Source organism: Orycteropus afer, unplaced genomic scaffold (assembly GCF_000298275.1).
Source record: "Orycteropus afer afer isolate SDZICR_OR568_19922 unplaced genomic scaffold, OryAfe1.0 scaffold00412, whole genome shotgun sequence".
Lineage (NCBI taxonomy): Eukaryota > Metazoa > Chordata > Mammalia > Tubulidentata > Orycteropodidae > Orycteropus > Orycteropus afer.
Window position 1 is genome coordinate 1558203 of NW_006921999.1, and position 24008 is coordinate 1582210.

At 39.4% G+C, this 24008-nt stretch overlaps 1 protein-coding gene across 1 annotated transcript in view; it reads left to right on the forward strand.

Moving 5' to 3' along the window:
• Positions 1-24008, forward strand: part of CRYBG3 (crystallin beta-gamma domain containing 3) — a 172303-nt gene that overhangs the window by 27264 nt on the left and 121031 nt on the right. The window contains exon 2 of the mRNA XM_007953772.1: positions 7284-7350. Coding sequence (XP_007951963.1) covers positions 7284-7350 — 67 coding nt within the window. The remainder of the gene's footprint in view (positions 1-7283; positions 7351-24008) is intronic.

Below are 24008 nucleotides of genomic sequence, written 5' to 3' on the forward strand. Positions count from 1 at the left end.
CTGCTAACCAGAAGGCTGGTGGTTCAAACCCACCAGCCACTCCTCGGGAGGAAGATGGGGCAATCTACTTCCGTAGTGATACTGCCTTGGAAATCCAAGGAGGCGTTGCTATGAGTTGGGTACGACTCGATGGCACATAACAACAACAACAACAATATATATGTATATATAATTCCTGGTGGAAAGTTTTCTCTTTCAGGGTTTTATATATACCATCTCATTCCCTTCTTGCTTTCATGGTTTCTGCTCAGAAATCAGAACTTATTTTTATTGCTTGTTCTTTGTAAGTAACTTTTTGTTTTTCCTGTGCTGTTTTCATGATTCTTTCTTTGTCTTTGGTTTTGATAATTTGATGATGATATGTCTTGGTGATTTTCTTTTGTGGTCTGTCCTGTTTGGGGTTCGTTGGACTTCCTGAATGGATATCTTCTCTTGTTTCATCACATCAGGGAAGTTCTCTTCCAGCATATCTTGGACAGTGTTCTCAATGTTTTTTTTTTTTTTTTTCTCTTCATGCTCTGGAATTCCAGTGATATGTAGGCTATTCCTTTATATTGTATCCCACATGAACCTTCGGCTTTCTTCATTTTGTTTTGATCTTTTTTCTGATTGATCCCTTTCCAGAGAAGTATTCAGGTATTTGTCTTCAATCTCATTAATTCTGTTTTCCATTGATTCAGTTTACTCTTTTGCCCCTTCTATATGTTATCTATTTCTGAAAATTTAGTATTAATCTAGATTTCTATCTGTTGCTTTTGAACCATTTCTAATTTTTCATTTATTTTGTCCTTTTATTCTTGTGTTTTCTTCTGATATTGTTCTAGGGTTTTGTCTGTGTTTTTCTTGGTTTTGTCTGCATTTTCCTTAATTTCATCAGTGTTTTCCTTGATGTGTCTCTCAATCCTTTGAAGATACTTAAATATAAATCTTTTAAATTCCTTATCAGTGAGGTCCAATGCTGCTTCTTCCTCAGGGATGTGTTCTGGGTCTGTATCCTGCTCCCTTGTTTCTACCACTTTATCTTGCTTCTTTGTGTGGACTGTGATGGTCTGTTGTCTCCAAGACATTGTGACATTGTTGTATTTAGATCTCTGTTAACTGTTCACAAAGCGCAGTAAGGGTAAGTCATGCTTTTCTTGGTGGTTGTTTATCCTTGGCCAGTTGGTGGAAAAGGAAGTGTGGCTCTCACTCAGTAAGTGGAGCTGCAGGAGGTGCGGATGTGGTTGTGTCATATGGGCACAGTTGCTGTTTCACACTCAGTTAAACAAAAACAATTGAAGAAACATAAAAAAAGTAAAAGCAAGTGGACAAAAAACACACCACATAAACACACGTGAACAATCATCACAAAAAGGAAAAAGAAAAAAAAAAAAAACACACTCTGCATTCTCTGTGGAGAGAGCAATACGAGAAAAAAGGTAGAGTAGGAGAATAATGAAGAAAAAAATGGGAAAAATGCAAAAAGAAAAACAAGGAATGGGGTTAACCATGAGGAAGAAAAAATTGGGAGCTAGGAAGAGGAAAGAGAGAAAAAGCTGAAAACTAGAACCTTTTCTGTTGCTGGCATCCAGAATCTCCTCGCGGTTCCCAGCAAGTAGAGCCCATTCTTCAGTCCCTGGAATTTGGGAGATCGCTGTCACTTTAAATATCCAAAATGATTGAACCCCTTGTAAACATTCAAAATGGCTGTGCCCCTTGGACAAGCAAAAGTCTAGAGCTCAATCCACCATCCTTTTCACTGCTTCCCCTTTTATTCACCAGCCAGCAGTGTAGTCCTCCATTCATCCCCTCCTAGCAGGGCTAATTTGTAGGTTACTTCTTAGGTCCTGACAGTACTTGGCAGTCTCCATCTGTCTGTGCCATCAGGATCGCTGATAGACTGCAGCTCTGTATGTCTCCTTTTTTGGTGTTTTCATGCAAATTCTTCTACTAGTTGAAGTTTAGTCCACTTCTATATCCTTGCCTTCAAAGTTCAGGGCTCCAGGATTTTCTTTTGTATCTGTGTTAGTTGGTTCCCCTTTTCCTTGTTGAAGAGGGTCTGTGCAGTCTTTCTGCCTATTCTGCCATCTTACCAGAACACACCTAATTTTTTTTTTTTTAATTTTTATTATGGTGAAAATATGCAAAGCAAAACAATGCCATCTCAGTTTCTGCATGTACAGTTTATATTTCCCTCATATTTTGAGCCTGAAAAGACCAGCACAAGACAGATTTTTCTGGTAAGTTTTTTCTCTTCCTTTTTTCTTTTTTAAAAAAAAGCAGTCACCTATTGTGGTGAATTACTTGATGTGGCCTTTCTAGCCATTGTCCTCCATTCTTTGATGTGTTGTAAGTCCTATGATCCATGCCTGTTTGGGGTGGTGTGGTAGGTATCAACTTCGCTGGGCAGCTGGTAGTAGTTGTTCCGTATAATGACTGGCAATCAGCTCGGTGATGGGATTTGCCTTGAGCTGCTGATTGTTAAAGCCATCCACTTAGGTTATTTCTGTTGGGGCAACACAGGTGGAATGTTTCTTGAGTCCTGCCTTGCTGGAGGGTATAATTCAAATCACCACTCTTAGCTTCCTTGAGGGTATAGCTACGAATCTCTTGGGCAGGTTGGCCCTCTTCTTGCTCCGGTTCTGTGTTTTGGCTCATCCTCATCTCACCCAGAATTTGGGACAGCAGCTGTCATCTGATCTGCTGATCGAGGTTCATCAAACCCCGAGAATTGGGAGGATCCTCCAGACCCACTCACGGACCTGGGAATTGCCAGGCTGCCAGCCTCCACCACTACTACGTGAGACAAACCCTTGGGTGTCTGTGAGTTCTGTGAGGTGTTACAGCGAAATACAGAACCCTAAGACTGGGGAAATTACTGGGAGGAGGAGGAGGAGTTAATGTCTGAAATGATGAAGTGACACGGTAGTTTTGATATTTGGGACATCTTTAACTTCCTCCTCATGGGGACCATCTTGTAGCTGATCTTTCTGAAAGAAATTGTTCAAGCACCTATGTATCCACTGTCTTGATTACCATTTTCTACTGTGTTCTAGTTTGTTTTCCTTTTAACTCACCTGAAAATGACTTTGTTCATGTTGAATACTTAAGTTCTTCCACCAGCCCCCATTACCCTCTCTATGCCTTTAGACAAAGATTGTATGGAACACTAACAGCTGATTTATTCTTTCAGTAGAGTTATATACTACTTCATTAAGGAAAAAGAAAATACCACTGTTCGGTTGTTAAGTGCTATTGAGTTGGTTCCCACTCATAACACCTGTATGTATGACAAAGTGAAACACTGCTCCATCATCACAGTTGTTGCTATTTGAGTTCATTGTCATCCATCTCATTGAGGCTCTTCCTCTTTTTCACTGACCCTCTACTTTACCAAACATGATGTCCTTCTCCATAGACTGGTCCTTCTTGATAACGTGTGCAAAGGATGTGAGATGAAGTCCTGCATCCTTGGTTCTAAGGGACATTCTGGCTATATTTCTTCCAAAACAGATTTGTCGGTTGTTCTGGCAGTCCATGGCCTCATATGGTACTCATATTTTTCACCAACGAAGAAGGACTGGTGTATATTATTATGTTCCCAGCGGAACGCTGTTTTCTAATTTAGGCATAATTGAAGAGCTTGTTTGATACATATATATATATGTATGTGTGTGTATATATTTATATTTAATTCATTTAAAAAATAGAATTTGAGTTCTTTCATGATGCCAAACACAAAGTTAGAGTCTGAGGCATAAGGGACACCATTTTGAGTTTAATGAGATCATATTCTAGTTGGGCAAATGGGCAGCCAGCTGTTTGAGAGGTATGACTGGATAGAGTGGGAGCACAAAAACTACACAGAGAAAGCTGGAATTAAATTGTAGAGGATTAAGAATTGGTGAGGACAGGAAAGGAGGGCACACAGGAGAATATGGTTTGCTGGCATGTATACTTGGCACATTCTAGGAATGTGAAGTGGTTCTTTGTGACAGGAGTATATTGGGCTTGTGGTGGAGAGTGTCTGGGGACAGGGCATGAATATCTTTCTGGATAAATGCTATGGACTATTCATTTGATCTATCAATTGACAGAGATTTGTTGAAGGATTTTTAAATGGGGAGTGACATGATTAGATTAACTATCGCTTTGACAGCCTTTCAAAGAATGGATTGAAGCAGAGGAATCCTGAAGATGCCAGAGGCCAATTAAGAAGGGATTCTAGTAATCTCAATGAGAAATGGTGAAAATTTTAATTAAAGAAGTGATTTTTAGAGCAAACCCAAACTTTAAAAATGTATTGAGTTTGCTTTAAAAGCAATATATTTTTAAATTTTGGTTTAGCAATAAACATTGTGAAACTTAAACATAGGGTTTAAGTCTTAGAAAGTTGTAAAAATGTGATAGTGCTTTTAGTGGTTTCTACTTTTTGCTCAATATGAACTGCTTCTCTGTGCTCTGATTTACTGCCTTGTTTGTCTGGTGTGTGTATTTGTGTCTGTTTATACTGTGCATTTGAAGTAATTGCAGCTATTTAAAAGACTCATTTCTACCTTAATCCCATGGACCCAGAGCTACATTCTCTGCAGTATGTTTATAGACAGCCCTGTAAACACGCTGAAGTAGAATTTTAGGAATTTTGAAGCAAGAAATGAGGAGACTAAAACTAAAAGCCTGTTGTATGGTCAGATGATTTTTAGGTCATTCAAAATAGATTATAGTTAAAGAATATATTTATAAAATCATCAGTGTAAGTTATTCTTGATTATACCTCAAATTCCTATGTTTTTACATGTGTTTTGCTCATTTACTTTTTTTTTCCTTTTGGTAATAAAGTGCACATAACATAAAATTTGTCATTTTATCCATTTAATAGTATATATGGTTCAGTAACTATATTCATAGTATTGTGCAGTCACCACTGCTGTCTAGTTCAGTCTTACATATATTTAAAATCATAGTGTTAAGGTTTATTCATCCAAAACCAAACTCACTGCCATTGAGTCAATTCTAACTCATAGCGACCCCCATTAGGTTTCTAAGGCTATAAATCTTTATGGAAGCAGATTGCTTCATCTTTCTTCTACAGAGCAGCTGGTGGGTTTGAACCACCAACCTTTTGATTAGCAGCCAAATGCCTTAACTACTGCACCACCAGAGCTCCTTAAAATTTATTCATAATCGATCCTTAATCCACCTAAAAGTGTTTGTGTGGGTGGGTGGGTGGGTGAGTGGGTGAGGGCGCTTACGTATATGGAGAGTTTGAGGTATGGATTTAATTTTATTGTATCAACTTTTCTTTTTAATTTTGAACTTAAATAGACCTATATTGATTCAGATTTAATAAAAATTAAACTGAACTATAAATAACCATATACCAAAAGATAAAACTACTAAAGTAGAGGAAAAAGAAGGTAAAAATCACTTTTAAAACAGCAGCCATCTGAGACAGTCTTATCAAGATATGTATATGTATACCAAAAAACCAAACTCATTGCCTTGGAGTTGAATCTGACTCATAGTGACCCCTCCTTGGGTTTCTGAGGCAATATCACTACGGAAGTAGATTGTCCGCCCCATCTTCATTCTGAGGAGTGGCTGGTGGGTTTGCTAACCAGCCTTCTGGTTAGCAGTCAAATGCCTTAGCCACTATGCCATCAAAGCTACTATGTATATGTATATAGGTCACCATTCTGAAAAGAAATTATTGTATTTTCAACTTTTGTCCCCTGATTGTGTAGTTTTCTATGTGGTTAACATTTAGCTCACATGTTTACTTTTTTAATGTGCTTACTTTTCTTATTGGCATGTAAAACTTTTGTGAGCAGGGCTGTATCTTGTTGGTTCATGTATTCCTATGTATTCCTTTATAAAGTGTAGGATTTAATGAAGTAGTGATCCCTTGTATTTCTAGGTGTTCACGATTTTCTGTCATCTTTTTCTGTCCTTTGGCCATTTGTTCCCTGGATACTCTACTTAATAGCACTGGGTTTTACAGAGAGAAAGTCTAAGTAGCATAAATCTTGGCCTCTCTTTCCATCCTGTCTGTTTTGAAGTGTCCTTCATTTGATCTGAGATGTTAACACCTCCTTCTTTATTGACTCTCCACCATTATTTGCCCTGATTCCATTGGTGTCAGACACTCTTAGTCCTCTGCCTAAAGGCTCTAAAGAAGCTACATATAGGACAAAGATCAAAGTTTGTGACTTGTTGGGCCAGTTCTTTATAGTGTGGCATTTCAGTAACACCTGGTCTCATTCTCCTTTATGGCAGGACTACCTCTGCCTGTTGCAAGTTCTTATGCTCTAGTCATATATTAAAAACAAATGCATGAAAAATGATTTCCTAATAATGCCATATGGTCTGATATTTCTGCCTTTGTACCTCCTCAGTGAGTACCTACTGATCAGGCAAAATCTACCATTCTTGTTTCCTCTGTGCTCCATACCATTTTGTTCATTCAGCATATAATAACTTCTACCAAACTGTATGGGTAAGGATTGTTTGCATATCAGTTGCTCCTACTAGTCCGTGACTTATTCATTTATATACTCAAGGCCAGGCACAATTCCATGTACATGGGAGACAATCATATTACCTTTAGAGCTTCTCAGTTTGTCTAGGATTATGAAAATATGAAAAAAGATGAAATATAAACAAATATAAATATTTGGATATAAAATTGATGTGTCTAATAGGCAAAATAGTTTATTATGACATATAAGACATCTGTGAAGGTATTCTAGAAAAAAGACAGAAGAGACTGCCTGGAAAATTGGATTTTTTTAACGTACCATATGGACACATTTTGGGCCCAGACCCAAGCCTACATCTATTTTGATTGTTTCTAGAATTCATTAGGGGACCCTATATATTTATAATTTGCTGAGTAGACATATATTTTATTCTAAGTAATACTCTGCATCGGTATTTTTAAAAGTCAAGCTATGGAGAAACTACTTAAATAAAATCTTAGTGTGCTAACACTTTTCAAGATAATGATAGTGGTCCATTGTGCTCCTCTGTTCAGGTGTGTCATTACTCTGATGCTGTTCACCAACATAAGATCATAAATCATAATGAAATAAAAAACTTCCAAAAAGCCTCGATGAGTATTTTTTAATGTGCTTTTCATGTTTGGAGGTTCGCTCCAACAAAGTCTAAGTATAACGTTTTGTATATTAGTGATTGAGCTTTGCAAATGAAGTGCCCTTCAATTACTGGTATAAACACAAAAGCTATATTACTTCAGTAGTTCTCTTTTAATTTCAAAATAAACTGTGATTTTTTTTATTTTTCAGTGTTGAAAATGAGCCCATGAGCACAAGTCAGAAAAAGGAAAATGTATATTCATCAGAAGCCATAAAGGTATAGTTTTTAATTAATATTATTTTATATCAAGTATTTTTCTAAATTTCTGCTCAATCTTCCTTTTTTAGATTCTGTTGTCTCATTTTGCGTTTCAGTAAGAGCTCCTTCAGTAAGGGTACCATAGGATTATTTTATGGAGAAAGTCAGCCCAAATCAATTAGGCATTATTTCTTCATTATAAGAACAGAAGAGAAGACAGCAAGAAGAAGAGAGTTCAGAGAGCGATGTTCTTATCTTAGCTCTGCTCTGCCACTAACCAGCTCAGTGACCTTCAGCCAAGGCATTCAACTTCTTTGTGTCTTAGTTTTCTAATGTGTAAATTGGGTTACGTACTTCCATGGTCTCTTTTCCCTGGAAGGTTCTTTGATTTACGTTGTGTTTTCTGCAGTACTGCTGGCAATTAATAGTGATTTTGGGGGTGTAGAAGTTAATAACATGTTCTTACATGTCATTGCTAGGTCATGGGATGTTTGGTGAGCTCACATATGAACTGATCCTTTGCTTTGCCAGAACAAACATGAAAAGTATATAAGCTAATATACCCACCTAGATAATTTTTGATAGGAAAAAAAAAAAACCAAACCCAAACCCACTGCCACAGAGTCATATCTGACTCATAGCGACCCCTCCTTGTGTTTCCGAGACAGCATCACTACGGAAGCAGGTTGCCCAACCTTCCTTCTGAGGAGTGGCTGGTGGGTTTGAACTGCCAGCCTTCTGGTTAATAGTCAAATGCCTTAGGCACTATGCTACCAGAGCTCCTGGAATATCATTAAACTTTGCATCATTTCTTTTTGTCATTAAAGATTTTCTTTAAATTGGACTTTTGTATTTTTTGATGATGTGAGGCCAGGCATATGGTCATATTTTGCCAATTACCCTGCAATTCTTAAGCTTTGGCCCCAATTACTTTCTTTGTACGTGATTTGTGACAAGGAGCCAAGGAACATCCTTTCTAGGAATTTCAGAGTAAATTAGCTTGGTCAGTAGAAGGATAAGGAAGTCATCTGAATTTTTCACAACTGATAAAGGGACTTTTTTTTTTTTCTTTAATGTTTTTGAAAATAATATAAGGTCCAAGTGCATTGTTGTTGTTGTTATGTGCCATCGAGTCGGCCCCGACTCATAGCGACCCCTCCTTGGGTTTCGAGGCAGTATCACTACGGAAGTAGGATTGCCCAACCTTCCTTCCGAGGAGTGGCTGGTGGCATTAGATATAGTAAAAGTAAAGTTTTCATTCTTTATTCTCATCTACCCACCAGCCACTCCTCGGAAGGAAGGTTGGGCAATCCTACTTCCGTAGTGATGCTGCCTCGGAAACCCAAGGAGGGGTCGCTATGAGTCGGGGCCGACTCGACGGCACATAACAACAACACAACAACAACCCTATAATAGTAAACAATACAATTATTTATTGAAAGAGAAAAAAATAATCAGGATCATCTTTGCTTCCCTTCTCTTTCTTCCCTTCCTTTCCATTTATATTTGTCTACTAAATCCTATTAGAAGATTTTATAACATTTCTCACTTAGTCTTCTTCCACAGCCAAGTATTAGCCAGTCTCCAGGTTTACCCCTGCATGGACTCTATGGCTTTCTTCCTCTCTTTCAGTTTTAAATATGTCTTTACTTTTAATCCCATGTCTCACATTGCCTTATGTAGTAGCTGGTATCTCCAAATTCTGAGTTTTTCCAGGTTGCCTATAGGATAAATTATTCATTTTATGATCAGACTCTCCCTTTGCAGATTCTTGGATAGAAGCTTCCTCTGCTCAGTTAGTGTTCTTCTTCTGCCTTTCCCTTCCAAACCTCTTCTGAAGTCTCTTATCTGCTAATACCTGTTTTCTTTCTGTCTTTGTACTTAATGTGTTTGTAACTTAAAACAAAAATCCTTTTATTGTCAATTTAGTTGTGTTTTGTTCATGCTACAGTGTTAATCAACATTTTTATCTCCTTTTTCTAACTGAAGAAAGTGACTCTTAGAGAGGTCAATTGACTAAACTCATAGGGCTATTGGTATACCTTTGGTATAGGTTCTAACATCTGTTAAGCAGTGGTTGATATAGGCCTGTGATGTTCCTAGACCTCCAGGAATATTAGTCTAGGACGTATTTGTATCAGTTATTTATGATTCATAACGCTTATTTTTAATCTTATAAATAAATTGGTTATTGTAAAGAAATACTATTTTTTCTTACTGTCACTGTTTATTAATTGACATGTAGAGGTTGAAGAATCTTAGTTCAACAATATAATCTCACTGAAGAGAAATGGTCCTTATGCCTATTTTGAGGAGCCCTGATAGTACAATAGTTAAGCACTCAACTACTAACTGAAAGGTTGGTGGTTAGAACTCACTAGCTGCTCTGCAGGGAAAGATGTGGCAGTCTACTTCTATAAAGATTTATAGCCTTACAAACCCAATGCGCAGTTCTACTCTGCCTATAGGGTCACTATGAGTCAAAATTGGCAGCAGTGAATTTAATTTATGGGATGCCTATATGATAGTATTGTAGTATTTAATAAGAAGAATATATTAAGTTTATGTGTCTGTTAATATTTTGATTTTGTGTAGATCTTCTTTCCTTATTTGTCCTTTTTAACTTGTTCTCAACCAGAGATAAAAATAGTACTAAAATTTAAATGCATTTAATTCTTTTCCTTGTTTATGGAAAAATTATTACTGAACTAATTTTATATATAGATCATAGCTTTAATAAAAGCTTTCTGTCCCTTTTTTTCAATAGTGCAGATAGTGGCAGTATTATGGCATCAATTTAATGTAGAGGTTTTCAGACAACTTTTTTTCAAACACAGAAATACTTTTTTCAATTATTATCATACTCAGAACTCTGTATATAAAGTGATTAAAGCAAAGCTCCCCCATTGATGCTGGGAGATGAGTTGCCTGGAGGTTCACAGTCAGCCACTATTCTCTCCCTATGCCAACCATGGCACCTTCTTACTGTTTGAAAATTACATGTGTGATAATGGCAAGAGCACAGTCTCCGGAACCAGATATATCTGGGCTTAAATCTCTGCCATGTAACTGGGAGCTCTGGTGGCTTAGTGCCTAAGGCATTTGACTGCTAACCAGAAGGCTGGCAGTTCAAACCCACCAGCCACTCCTTGGAAGGAAGGTTGGGCAATCTATTTCTGTAGTGATACACCTTGGAAACCCAAGGAGGGGTTGCTATGAGTTGGATCTGACTCAAGGGCAGTGGTGGTTGGCCATGTAACTTTCTAACTTTGGGGAATTTACTTAACATCTCTGAGTCTTGCCTTCTTGCAAGAGTTTGATTAAAACTTAGAAATAAATATTTGCTTGAGAATGTTAGTAATCTCTTCTGGGTCAATAGTACAGAAATCAGCTATTAGGAACATTAATTCTGTAAAACACTTGAAAATATGCCATATTTGCTGGGAAAAATTTTTTTTGTAGGCTGGTAAAAGAGGTATTATATTGGTGGCTTATAGCAGGTACCTTCTAGTATTTCACATTCTGTCCTGGGAGAAGAACAGCTAGAATTGCTTCTTAGAAGTGAGATTTGCAAGACTTCCTCTTACCTGCTTTGGTCATGTTGTCAAAAGGGACAGGCACTGGAGAAGAATATCATGCTTGGTAAAGTAGAGAGTGAGTGAATAAGGGAAAGGCCCTCAATGAGATGGCTTGATACAGTGCAACAGTAGGCTTATGCATAGCAAGGGTTTTGAGGATGTAATAGGACCAGGCAGTGCTTTATTCTGTCGTACAAGCTATGAGTTGGAGCTGGCTAGATGGCACCTAACAACAAAACAACGTACCACAGACTTGGAATGCACCTGATTTGTGGTATGATGGGGCATCTTATCAAAATGGAAACTGAGTATGGCAGGTTATGTCTATCCATACTCCAGATGTTGGTTTCCATTTACTCAAAAGAAGTGGCAAAATGTATTTACTCTATATGCCTCCACAAGTGCCAGGTATCAGTACTAGGACAGCTAGTACTGCAGAAAGCTTTCAGAAAATCAAAAGAATTTTTTTTCTGGCTCTGTATTTTTGTTGGAGAAGTTCTTATAATATGCCAGGAAGGAATAGCTTTTCCCCATGTTATTGTAATTTATTTTTTTAAATTTCATTTTTTAGGAAACCCTCAAGGTTTTATTTTTCTTATAATAAAACAAAAGATAAACCTTAGAACTGGACCGCTTGGCCCTTTCTCTCCATATCTTCTCCCAGTTCAAAGTACTTTCATCTCATAATGGCCAGCATTTTCTTTTGATCTACAGTTGGGCTCAATGCACTTAAACCTCAACACAATCTTCTTTGTAACTTTAGCCTTCTTCTGGAAAATCACTTGATCTGACCACCATATCCACTCAGCTTCTTGTCATAGTGCTGCTTCCCCTGGGCATACAGAGAATCCTTGCCCTTCTTGTATGATGCTACTTTGTGGGGTTGATGCTCACCATACTTCTTACAGAAAGTTCAGTGGGTTTTAAGAACAATCACCATATTTGCAGGAACACTGTCAGCAGAAAAAACTCCAGGTTGTGTTTTGTTTTCTAACTTTATGTGCTTGTCCTGGTTGATCTTAATTTTGTCTGCACCTTAGCTTATGACAGAGCCCACATATATTTCTCTGTCCCAACATTTTTTCTTGAGTTTCAGAGTGATAGAGCTAAGTCTTTGAAGGATCTTTCAGCCTGGATGCCATTGCATATGAGATTTGACATACTCAAAGTGGAGCTCATTTTATTTATCCTAACTTTTTTCTCCTATATTTCCTATATCAGTAAAACTTGACAACTGAGAGTGATAGTATCATTTTGTCTCCCTCCCCATAGTCATCTTTCTAAGGCTCATTAACAGCCTTTCTTTATTCTAGACCCCCTGCTGCTACTTAACTCACACTTTTCCTATTTAGCCCAGAGAGAGAGACACAGACACAGAGACAGAGAAAGACAAAAGCAAATGTGATGGATGACTCTCATGGGTTAACTTTGATTAAGGGCATTTTTTTTTTTCCTTTGGTATACTTCTTTTAACTACATCCTTTTATCAGCATTGAGGTGAAAACTGGTGAAAGTAATACCACAGGTACAACTTTGATTCCATTCAAGATAATATTTTAGAAGTAAATCAACCAGCTTTTAAACTTATTTTAGTAACAAATTATAGGTGATACCTCAGAACTAATCACAGCACTCTGGTGTGAATCTATGTTATGTGAATCTATATTAAAGCATGATCAGTTTAGGCAGGTGTGGTATTTAAGGTTATGTGTCAACTTGGCTAGGCTTGGTTTTGAGTGGATGGGCACTGGATGTAGTTTTTCTTCATGATGAGATTGGTAATTGACTCCATGGTGGAATCTACTGGAGCAGCTGAGTAGCTGCCTTAGGGATGTGGTCTGCTTCCAGCATATAAGGAGAAGTTTTAGAGAAAGGTCTCCACAGCTTTTTGGCATGCTTGGATCCTGCATTTGGCCGTCATCAGTAAGTGACCTGCCATGTTGTCTCCTGATCTTGGGAGTGTCTCTGGACTTGAGTTAGTGTCTTGCTATGTGGTTTGATAATCCTGGGACTGTTTCATTTTATTTGTTGACCTTGGTTTGTCAGCCTCAGTAGCCAGCAGCTGTCTGGAGTTAACATAAGCCTCCAGCTTCAGTGGTCTGGGAGCAAGAGGCAGAGATGTAGCCCAAGGTCGAGGGACCTTACCCAGCCCTTTACAGCTGGCACTTTGAACTCAAACTTCTAGCCTCCTAAACTGTAAGAGAATAAATCCCTGTTTGTGCAAGCCACCCATTTGTGATATTTCTGTTAGAGTGGCACTGGAGAACCAAAACAGCAGGGCAAAATAGTTTATAGTCCACTTGTCCTGCCTATTCTCAGTTTCTGATGGGGAAAAAAAAAAAAAAAAAATTGTGATAAAAAGGTAGCATCAACTTTCAAGCAAAATTACTTTAGCAATAGGTTTAAATAGTTCATTTTATGCCTTATCATTAGCTGTAAAATCTGTTTATTGAAAAATATTGTTGATGCAAATAGGTATCAGTAGCCACTATGGAATTAATGAGAAAACCTACCGTAAACTAAATTTTATTATGAATAAGTCAAATGAGTGATTTTGATTTAAAATTTTAGTATCAATTAAACTATGCCCAACTTAAGTGCAGTAATAGTAAACTACTAACAAAGTATTTTCTTTAAAATTGAAGCAGTTTTCACTATTGGAGGTAGCAGATTTGCCACAATAATAATTGACATCTATTTATCTTAGTATAATACCAGTTAGAATTCTCAAGTAAGCAACTGATTTTGGTATATGAATGCCACATTTTAGTAACTGCTAATAATTTAGATAATAGTCCTATTCATTCATTATGAAAGCTTATGAAATTAATTGTCTTTCAACCCTAAGGTGAGGGGGAAAGTATAGGATGTTAGAGAAACTTGTTGGAAGAACGTATTGTATTCATTATAAAAAACGTGAGGTGTAGTAGCGATTTTCCAGGTAAAGAGGGTAGGGAATAGTTTTCTCAACAGTGGAAATAGCGTTGTGCAGGTGCATAGTAGTGAGAGGGTAGGGGAGAGAGACAGGTGAACGAATGAGAATGGATATTGTAACATTAGGCATTCATGATAAATGCGAGTGGTAAGACATGAGATTGGAGAAGGGCTGCAAAAAAGGATGTGGAGGAGGCATCCTCTGAACTTCTGAAACTTCACAAGAGGGAGTGAAAATCACCATCAATAGCATCAGCCTAAGGCTCGTTCCTATGAGGTGGAGGTCAGACATGCCATCACCCTCCAACCTTTTTAACAAATCTGACACCAACTGTGGTAGTTAAGGTTGTGTGTCAACTTGGCTGAGCCACAGTTTTGAGTGGCTTGGCAACTGTATGTAGTTATTCCCCAGGATGGGATTGTAATCACCTCCATGGGTGTAGAATGGTAGAGTGGTAGAATCTGCTGTGAATAGCTAAGTAGTCGCCTTCAGGGTGTGGTTTATAAGGAGACGCTTGGAGAAAGGCCTCTAGCTTTTGGCACATTTTGGATCCTGCATTTTGCCGAGTCTTCATCTCCAGTTCCTGGACTTGTACCAGTGGCCTGCCATGTTGCCTGCCAATACTGGGATTGTTCCTGGATTTATACCTGTGGTCTGCCATATTGCCTGCTGATCTTAGGATTGTGCCATTTTATCTGCCTACCTTGGGTTCGTTAGCCTCAGCAGCCTGCAGCTGCCTGAGTCAGAGGAAGCATCTGGCTTGCTCCAGTGGGTCTGGAACAAAGAGGCAGAGCTGATGTCCAGTGTCTAGGGGCCTTCACCTAGGCCCTAGAGCAGGCATTCTGAATATGGACTTCTAGCCTCCTAAACTGTAAGAGAATAAATTTCTGTTTGTTAAGCCATCCATTTGTGGTGTTTCTGTTACAGCAGCACCAGGGAACCAAGACACCAACTGTCCCTCCTACTATACTCTCTACTTCTCTGCTGGGTTTGGTAACTCATTGCAGTGGCCACACAGAACTTACAGATAATATTCACAATTATGTGATTTATTAAGGAAGTAACAGGTTACAATTCAGGTTCAGAAATGCTCAGGACACAATTCTTAGATTAGAGCAGCCTCCTCTCAGCCATGACTAAAGGCATGCCTCTCTATGGCCCTTAGTCTCTCAGCCTGGCCTCTACCTAACTCAGGCAAATGTTACAAAGCTCTTTTAGCTCTGCTGAGAGGTCCACCTCATTCTACCAGCAAGCCTCCTGCGAAGGCACTCAGCTTTCTTGCTCTTTGGGCCAGTGCTCGCTGCTCTGTCTTATTCTGGTCTCTTGGTTCTGCTGCTTCTGCTGCCATTGTCTCTCTGCCCTCCTCTCAGTGCAGGGATCTTGGCTCCAAGGAGCCATTCCACTCCTGGCTGCTCTTTCTTGATGGTAGTGAGATCCTGTTTTTCTGCCTCTGGCATGGCTCATTTTAAGCATAGTGGGGTGGCTATGTTAGGGTTCTGTACACCTTATTTGCATGGTCCTATCCCCCGCCAAGGGGAGCTCTGGTGACTTAGTGCCTAAGGCATTTGACTTCTAACCAGAAGGCTGGCGGTTCAAACCCATCAGCCACTCCTTGGAAGGAAGGTTGAGCAATCCACTTCTGTAGTGATATCGCCTTGGAAACCCAGGGAGGGGTTGGTATGAGTCGGGTGCAACTCGATGGCAGTGAGTTTGGTTTGTTTTTACCCCCACTAGAGTGTCTTATTTGCATTATTAGCAAGCTATCTAGTCCCCTTGGTGGACCACAAGTACCTCACATTTGCATAGTTCTACCCAGTCATCTGGTGGGAGTTATAAAGCCATGGCTAGAAAGAGCCATAACAGGTAATTCACTGTACCACAAGGGCATAGAGGCTAGACCCACCAAGACCTTGAATGTTAAGACAGAGTGTAGATTTTATCCTGAGAGCAATGTGCAACCATTTAGAGGGCTTTAAGGATGATCAGGTTTGAAATCTAAAAAGACTGCTCTGACTTTTGTTTGGAAAGTAGATGGGAAGACAGTAGGAGTGGAAGCAAGACAACTGGTTAGGTTACTGTTGGCAATATTATATTACATAATATAATATTATAATATAGGCAGTATTATAGAGGTCATCAAGTCCTGGTATTTTCTTTCAACTTTTAACAACAAATGTGAATTTTATAGCTTACTGGAAATTAAAGAAATGAGACACAGCATGATTAAGTTGTTTTGTATAAATTGAACTATAGTGAAGCATTCAGATGGAGATGTCTGGTTGATAGTTAGATGAAGAAGTTCAGAGCTTAGAAGTTTGAACCTATACTATAGATCTGGGACCTGTTTGAATAATTGAATCTCTGGAAAATGAAATTTCACAAGAAGAGCATGAAGCTAAAGAAGGTTTTGGCTATAACTTGGAGGGCCATGATATATAAGGGATAGTCAGAAGGAGTTGAGCTTGAAGAACTTGGAGAAAATATTCAGAAAGGAAGAAAGGAACCTGAGAGTGGTATCATGGAAGTCAAAGAAGAGTTGTTTTCAGGAGGACATTCAGTGTCATACTCTTTAAATATATAAGACATAAGACAGAAGAAAAGGTGCATTGAGTTAGTAAGTAGGAGGGAAATCATGGTCAGAGGCATGCTTCAACAGAAAGGCAGATTGCAAGGGTTTAAGGGGTGAATAAGAAGAAAGGAAAGAAGACAGAGTTGCTAACTTCTTTTTTGGGAGGTTGAAAGTAGAGATTGTTGCTGGACAAATGATTTTGAATGCTGGAGGCTTGGAGAAGGAGAAAATGTCCAGTTGAGATTTCTCAGAAGATGCCAAGCAGTGTGATCTGGTGCTCTGGTAGAGGAATTAACCTTGGGAGGAGGATTCCTTCCTCCTTTCATTGTCACAGTAAATGAAGGAGGTGGGCATAGGGACATGTGCTGCTACTGCAAGATAGGTAGAGGAGACATAGAGTCAGGATGTGAGAGGTGTCTCAAAATGGAATCTAGGGCTTTTTCCTGAGGGAAAGAATGTGATGTTGGAGGAGGTATCTTAGGGGATATAGAAAAGGTTTGATAAAACTGCTGTGGAAAATGAGAGAAGGTTGCATAGTGATTACCAGCTGTAGCTATAAATATGGATTGTTGACAGCCTAGATCTACTTAACTTTGAGTATATTTGTGGATTTTTAAGACTCATCCACTTATGTGGAATAGATAAAATTGGAGTTTTGCTGGGATAGGGGAAGGGTTATTGGCCACATTTGGGAGGTTGATAGAAAAGATGAATATGTGTGGTATCTGAAAGGGACAGAGTAAAGAGTCAGAGGTCAGAAGGTATAAGGAGGCAGGAGAACAGGTGTGGTGAGTATACCTGGGGCAGTGAGGTAAGAGAGCTGGAAAAACAGGGTATGAACACTGTGAAATGTCTGAGATTATGATTCAAATATGAGGTGGTTATAGGTTATGAAAAGGGCCAGGGTTAGCCAGCAGAGCAAGTGGAGTAGAAATGGAGGTCATTTGAGTTGAGCATACTGCGGAACTAGAGGGTCACCGTGTTCTAAAGTGTTGTCCTCATCATGCAAAATGAAGATAGGTCCTGGTGTAGAAAGGATGACCAAGCCAAATGTAGAGACAGTAAAGGAAGAGTCACCTGATTCCACTTTATTTTTCACTTAACAAACTCACATCAGTGTCTACTCTTCACCTTGTTCACTGTAGCAGCCACTATATTGGCATAGCACCTGCCACCTACTACAGGCTGCTTGAGGAGCAGATAGGATTATGCTGATTAGACCTGCAAAAAATTCTTACATCAATTGAATGTAGGCTCTGTAGAAGCAGGGCCTTTGGTATCTTTTTTCACTGTTGCATCTCAGCACCTGAAATGATATTTACTTGTTTACTATTGATTCAATGAATGAATACTTTAAAGTTTACATTAACTCTTGCTGCTACATGGTACACCTAGTTTCAGCCTATTGCTGATTTGTGGTTGCCTTCCCAGAAACACTGTTAAGTCTCCGTTTTTGGATCCTAAATCCCAGCTTTTCCTCTGCATCCCTCCTTTTCCTGATGATCCCTCCTTTCACTTTATAGAGATTCAGAGCCACGTGTTAGGACCATACCCATTGTCTTCTCCACTTACAGAATCTCTTAGGACTCAGATATTCTCCTTCCTGTTTTACTTGAAGAGGAAATGTTCTTACTCTTCTCCAAGGTTAAAACTGCCCCTTGGACTCTGCATCTCATCACCTTCTGCCTCTCTTTCTGGAACCTGTCATCTTTCTCTCCCTTTCTGCAGGTTTTCTCACGTGTTTCCAGCAGGTGTGTGGCTGATCCACAAAATAGTAGCAACAAACTACTACTTCTTGGTTGGAATTTAAACTGTCATTTCATGTTTTTCCTGCTTTCTACATGAGAGGGTTCTCTTCTCTTTACTGAGTGTTCCTACTTCCTTACCACATACTCACAGCTTAACACCTTGAGATCTAGGCTCTGTTTACAAATATAAAAAATGTTATGACTATTTCTCCTGTAGTCCCAAGGCTTTTCCATGGTCCTCATTTCTTTATTTATTAATCTAAAATATTTGCTTACGTGTTCTTGTCAGGCATATTTCAAAATACTAGGTATACTGCAGTACATAAAACAGACAAAAATCTTTGTCCTCATCAATTTTACTTTCTAGAGAAAGAGACAGATATTTGGGGTGTTTGTGTGTGTGTTTGTGTGTGTATGTGTGTGTGCATGTTTGATACTGGCATATACAAAGGGGAAAAATAAAGCAGAGTAGGGATATAGGTGGTTTCAGAATGGAGGAGGTTGCTATTTTAGATGTAATATCCAGGAAAAGTTTTAACGAGGAGGTGATATTTAAAGAAAGGCTTGCAAGAGATGAAAGAATGAGTTGTATATCTGTCTGGCCAACACTTGCCTGCCAGTTTGTCATACTGTGGTGGCTTGCATACTGCAGGGAGGCTGGAAGCTATGCCACCATTATTTCAAATACCAGCAGGGTCACTCATGTTGGACAGGTTTCAGTGGAGCTTCCAGACTAAGCAGATTGGGAAGAAGGACGGGACCATCCACTTCAGAAAACATTATGAATAGCAGTGCAACACTGTCTGATACATTACTAGAAAACTTGTATGAATAGCAGTGAAACATTGTCTGATACAGTGCTGGAAGGTGTGACCTCAGGTTGGAAGGGACACAAAATATGGCTAAGCAAGAGCTGCCTCCTCAAGTTGACCTTAATGACATGGGTGGACCTTCATTTGCTGAGGGAGCAGGACTCAAAATGGGAAGAAACAGCTGCAAACATTCATTCAGCTGGGCGTCTCTCAGCCAAGGAGGTCCAGCACAGGGATCTCGGGTCCAAGGATGTACTGCTCTTCACTTCCAGCTCTTTTCTCTTGATGGCAGTGATATTTCCTCTTTCTGCCTCTAGGAAGGCTCATTTTAAGCTTGGAAGCATTAAAAAACTAAAGAATCCCAACATTAAGAGTTCCATACACCTTATTTGCATGGTCCCACTAGTAATCTGGTGGGATTCACAAACACCATAGCTAGTAAAGCTATACCAAGTAATCCACTGGACCACAACAGACAAAATATATGTCAGAAGAGACTCTGAAACTTGCTTTTGACCTTAAAGTAGCTAAAGCAAATGGCAAGAATGATGAAATAGAAGAGCTGAACAGATTTCAAAGGACAGCTCAAGAAAACAAAGTGACGTATTCTAATGAAATGTACAAAGACCTGGAGTTAGGAAACCAAAAGGGAAGAACATGCTGGGCATTTCTCAAGATGAAAGAACTGAATAAAAAATCTAAGCTTCGAATTGGAATATTGACAGATTTGTGGGCAAAATATTAAATGATGCAGGAAGTATCAAAAGAAGATGGAAGGAATATATAGTCAGTGTACCAAAAATTTGTTCAATGTTCAGCATTTCAGGAGGCAGCATATGACTGAGAACTAATAGTACTGAAGGAAGATGTCCAAGTTGCACAGAAGGAATTGGCAAAAAACAAGGCTCCAGGAATTGATGAAATACCCACTGAGATGTTTCAACAAAAGGATGCAGCACTGCAGGCACTTACTCATTTATGCCAAGAAATCTGGAAGACAGCTGCCTGGCTAACCAACTGGAAGAGATCCATATTTGTATTCATTCCAAAGAAAGGTGATCCAACAGAATGTGGAAATTATCAAACAAGTATCATTAGTATCACATACAAGTAAAATTTTGCTGAAGGTAATTAAAAAATAGCTGTGGCAGTATATTGAGAGGGAACTTCAGAAACTCAGGCTGGATTCAGAAGACATAGAACTGGGAATATCATTACTAAGAATGATGGATCTTGGCTGAAAGGAAAGGATACAAGAAAACTGTATTTAGACCTGAGTTTAGAAACCAAGAGGGAAGAATTTGTGTTTTATTGACTCTGTAAAGGCATTTCCCTGTGTGGATCATAACAAATTATGAATGACATTTTGAAGACCGGGAATTCCAGAACACTTAATTGCATTCTTAGGGAACTTGTACATAGTCCAAAAGACTGTTGCTCAAACAGGGAATACTATGATGGTGCATGTTTAACTCTTATGCCTGTCTTTTGTTTGACTGGAAGCCACATGGGTGGGTTCAATTCCAGACCTGAAGGGCAGCTAGAGACCGTAGTCTCAGTGGTTCCACCAGGCTCTATCACCCAGCAAACTTGGTCCCTTTTTTTTTCCCCCCCAAATGATTTTGAGATTTGTTCCAAATTGTTCTCCCTCTCTATCCAGGATCCTCTACATAGATCCCCCTCCAAGTGGTTGAGAGGGGTAGCCAGGCACCATCAAGTTCTTCTGGTCTCATAGTCATATAGGCTGAGGATTGCATGGTGTATTATTTCACTCAGCACAATGTCCTCCAAGTTCACTCATGTTATTCGGTGTTTTGCAGATTCTACATTATTCTTTAGTGTTGCATAATATTCCATTGTGTGTATGTACCAAAGTTTGGTTATCCATTCCTCAGTTGATGGACACCTGGATTGTTTCCAACTTTCTGCTGTTGTAAATAGTACTACGATGAACATGGGTGTGCATGTCTGTTCTTGTCATGGCTCTCACTTCTTTAGGATATATACTTAGTAATGGAATGCCTGGATCAAATGGTATTTCTATTTCCAACTTTTTAAGGAATCGCCATACTGCTTTCCACTGTGGTTATACCATTTTACAGTCCCACCAGCAGTGTATGAGAGCCCTGATTTCTCCACATCCTCTCCAGCATTTGTTACTTTCTGTCTTGTTGAACTTTGCTGCTAGTGCTGGGGCAAGATGGTATTTCATTGTTGTTTTGATTTGCTAATGATTGGCTAATGATCGTGAGCATTTCTTCATATGTTTGTTGGCTGCTGAATATCCTCCTTGGTGAAGTGTCTATTCATGTCTTCTGCCCATTTTTAAATTGAATTATTTGTCTTTTTGTTATTGAGGTGTTGGAGCTTTCTATAAATTCTAGAGATAAATCCCTTGTCAAATATGTCATTACCAAATATTTTTTCCCATTCTGTAGGTTCTCTTTTGACTCATTTGGAGAAGTCTTTGAAAACACATAAAAATTTAATTTTTAGAAAGTCCCATTCATGTACTCTCTCTTCTGCTGTTTGTGTATTTTGGTAATGCTTGATAGTCTGTTTATGCCATATATTAGGGCCCCTAAATTTGCCCTTAGTTTTTCCTTTGGGAACTCTATAGTTTTAGGTTTCACATTTAAGTCTTTGATCCATCTGAAGGTAGTTTTTTGTGTATGGTGTGAGGTATGGATCTTGTTTCATTTTTCTGCAAATGGATATCCAGTTTACTAGTGCTTACTCTCTTAAGAGAATTAATGAAAATGAAGGACCACTGAGGCATTAGTTAACTTTAGCTCTTCTTTACCTTCCTGATTTCAGCTAGCACACCTTCACTTCACTTGTTACACCCCACAAAGTATAGTATGTACTTTATTTTCTTCTCTCCCGTCTCACCATCTCATCCATCAACCCCCTCAGTTATTTCCTTTGCCTATTTCTCTGCCATGAATCTTTTTTTCTAGAGTCACTCTTGAGTTTGAAAACTGTCAACCCAGTGTCCTCTTCATTTGTCATTCTCTTTGAAACATTTTGGCAATTGATAATGTTGATCTCCATTGATACTCTGCCTCTGTAGATTCTGATGATGAAGTCCTGGTGCTTCTCATAACATTTCTGACTGAGTCTCTTTTTCATTGATTTCTTCTCTTGCTGCTACCTGTCTTTGAATCTTTTTGTCCCTGGGGCTCTTTTCTTCCTGCGTACACTATTTATGGACAAATTGCATTCTTAAACCATACTTCTGATTGCCTCTACGTATCTCAGCTTAGACATCACCCCATCCAATTGCCATCACGGCAATTGTCTGACTTATGACAACCCCATGTTTCTCAAAGAACTGTACTCCATCGGGTTTTCAGTGCCTGATTTTTCTTTTTCTTTTATTGTGATTTGGGTAAAAATTTACAGAGCAACTTCACTTTCCATACAGCAATTCACATACACTTTGTCTCATGACATTGACTACAGTTTACCACAATGCAACAGCTCCCCTCCCACTTCCTCCCAATACTTACCTCTTCCCTGTGTCCATCTCTCCATGAACTCCTGCCCCCTGAGCTGTCTCCTTGTGCGTGAACAGCCCTTCTTTCTCCCATGATTGTTCTCTTCACGGTGTGTATCTACCTCAGGTAAATGTTCAACTCCTATGCCTGTCTTTTGTTTGGCTGGAAGTCACAGGTGTGGGTTCAGTTCTAGACCTCAGAGGCAGGTAGGGGCCATAGTCTCAGTGGTTCCACCAGGCTCTGTTGGGCCAGCAAACCTGGTCCCCCTTTTTGTTCCCCCCCAAATGATTTTGAGTTTTGTTCCACATTGTTCTCCCTCTCTATCCAGAATTTCTACATAGATCCCACTCTGAGTGGCTGACATTGGTAGCCGGGCACCATCTAGTTCTTCTGGTCTCATAATTGTATACGCTAAGGATCGCATGGTGTACCAGTCACTAGGACTAATTCTTTCCATGAATCTTTTGTTTTCCTTCATTCTTCTTTGCTCTGGATGAGGAGAGACCCGTCGTTGCATCAAGATGGCTGCTTGCAACCTTTTAGGATTCCAGTCACTACTCACCAAAGTAGGAGGTGGAACAATGTTTTGTGTAGTATGTTTTGCCAATTGAGCTTGATGTCCCCTGCAACTATGGTCCTGAGCCCACAGGTTCAACTACTAGGTCCCTCTGGATAGCTGGCTATGACTAAGAAGTGACTACAGCCTTGTCCCTTGTCAGCTCTACTATACACCTGGGAATTCAGATCATACAAATACACTTATAGGACTATTGTTTGCCAACCCTATACATGGTCTCGGGTACACTCCCTGCTGCATTGACATACCTAATAGTTCAGCCATATATCCACCTGTGTTAGACAGGGTTCTCTAGAGAAACAAAAATAAGCAAAGCTGAGATATATATATAAATGAGAGAGAGAAATTTATCATAGGAAAATGGCTCACAAACATATACATAGAAGCCGGCAAGTCCAAAGTCCCTGGATCAAATGACAAGCTGGACCTTTTCCTGGCTCCCACAACCACAGGGGCCGAGAAGCTCAAAGCTGGCAGGCAGTACACCGGCTGTTGACTCCATTGAATGAGGAATCCAAGATTTTCAGGCTGAACGGTGGACTGCTCACTCACGGACAGTTGTAGGCAGCACAACAGAATCCCAATCCACAGAAGAATGTCTCTCTTCCCAGGATGTCCCTGGATATCCTGGAAGCAGGCCACACCCTAGGGAAACTCCCCTTGAACAGATTGGCCACTCTGAACACAGTCATCCAATCCCATCATGGGAACAACCACACAGAACTGGGGTCCAGCCAAGTTGACACACAGCTCCAACTATCACACCACCATACCCATATTTGCCTTCACTGACATTGCAGTACTGTATGTGCAAAAGGGTTCATCTGTGTTGTCTGTACCTCCCATGTACCTCTCTGTGTCTTCTTCTTCCTCAGTACTACCATGTTGATCACTCATATTTGGTGCATTGCCCTTGTCTTCACCCAAATCCATACTTATCTCTACCTATCTAAAAGT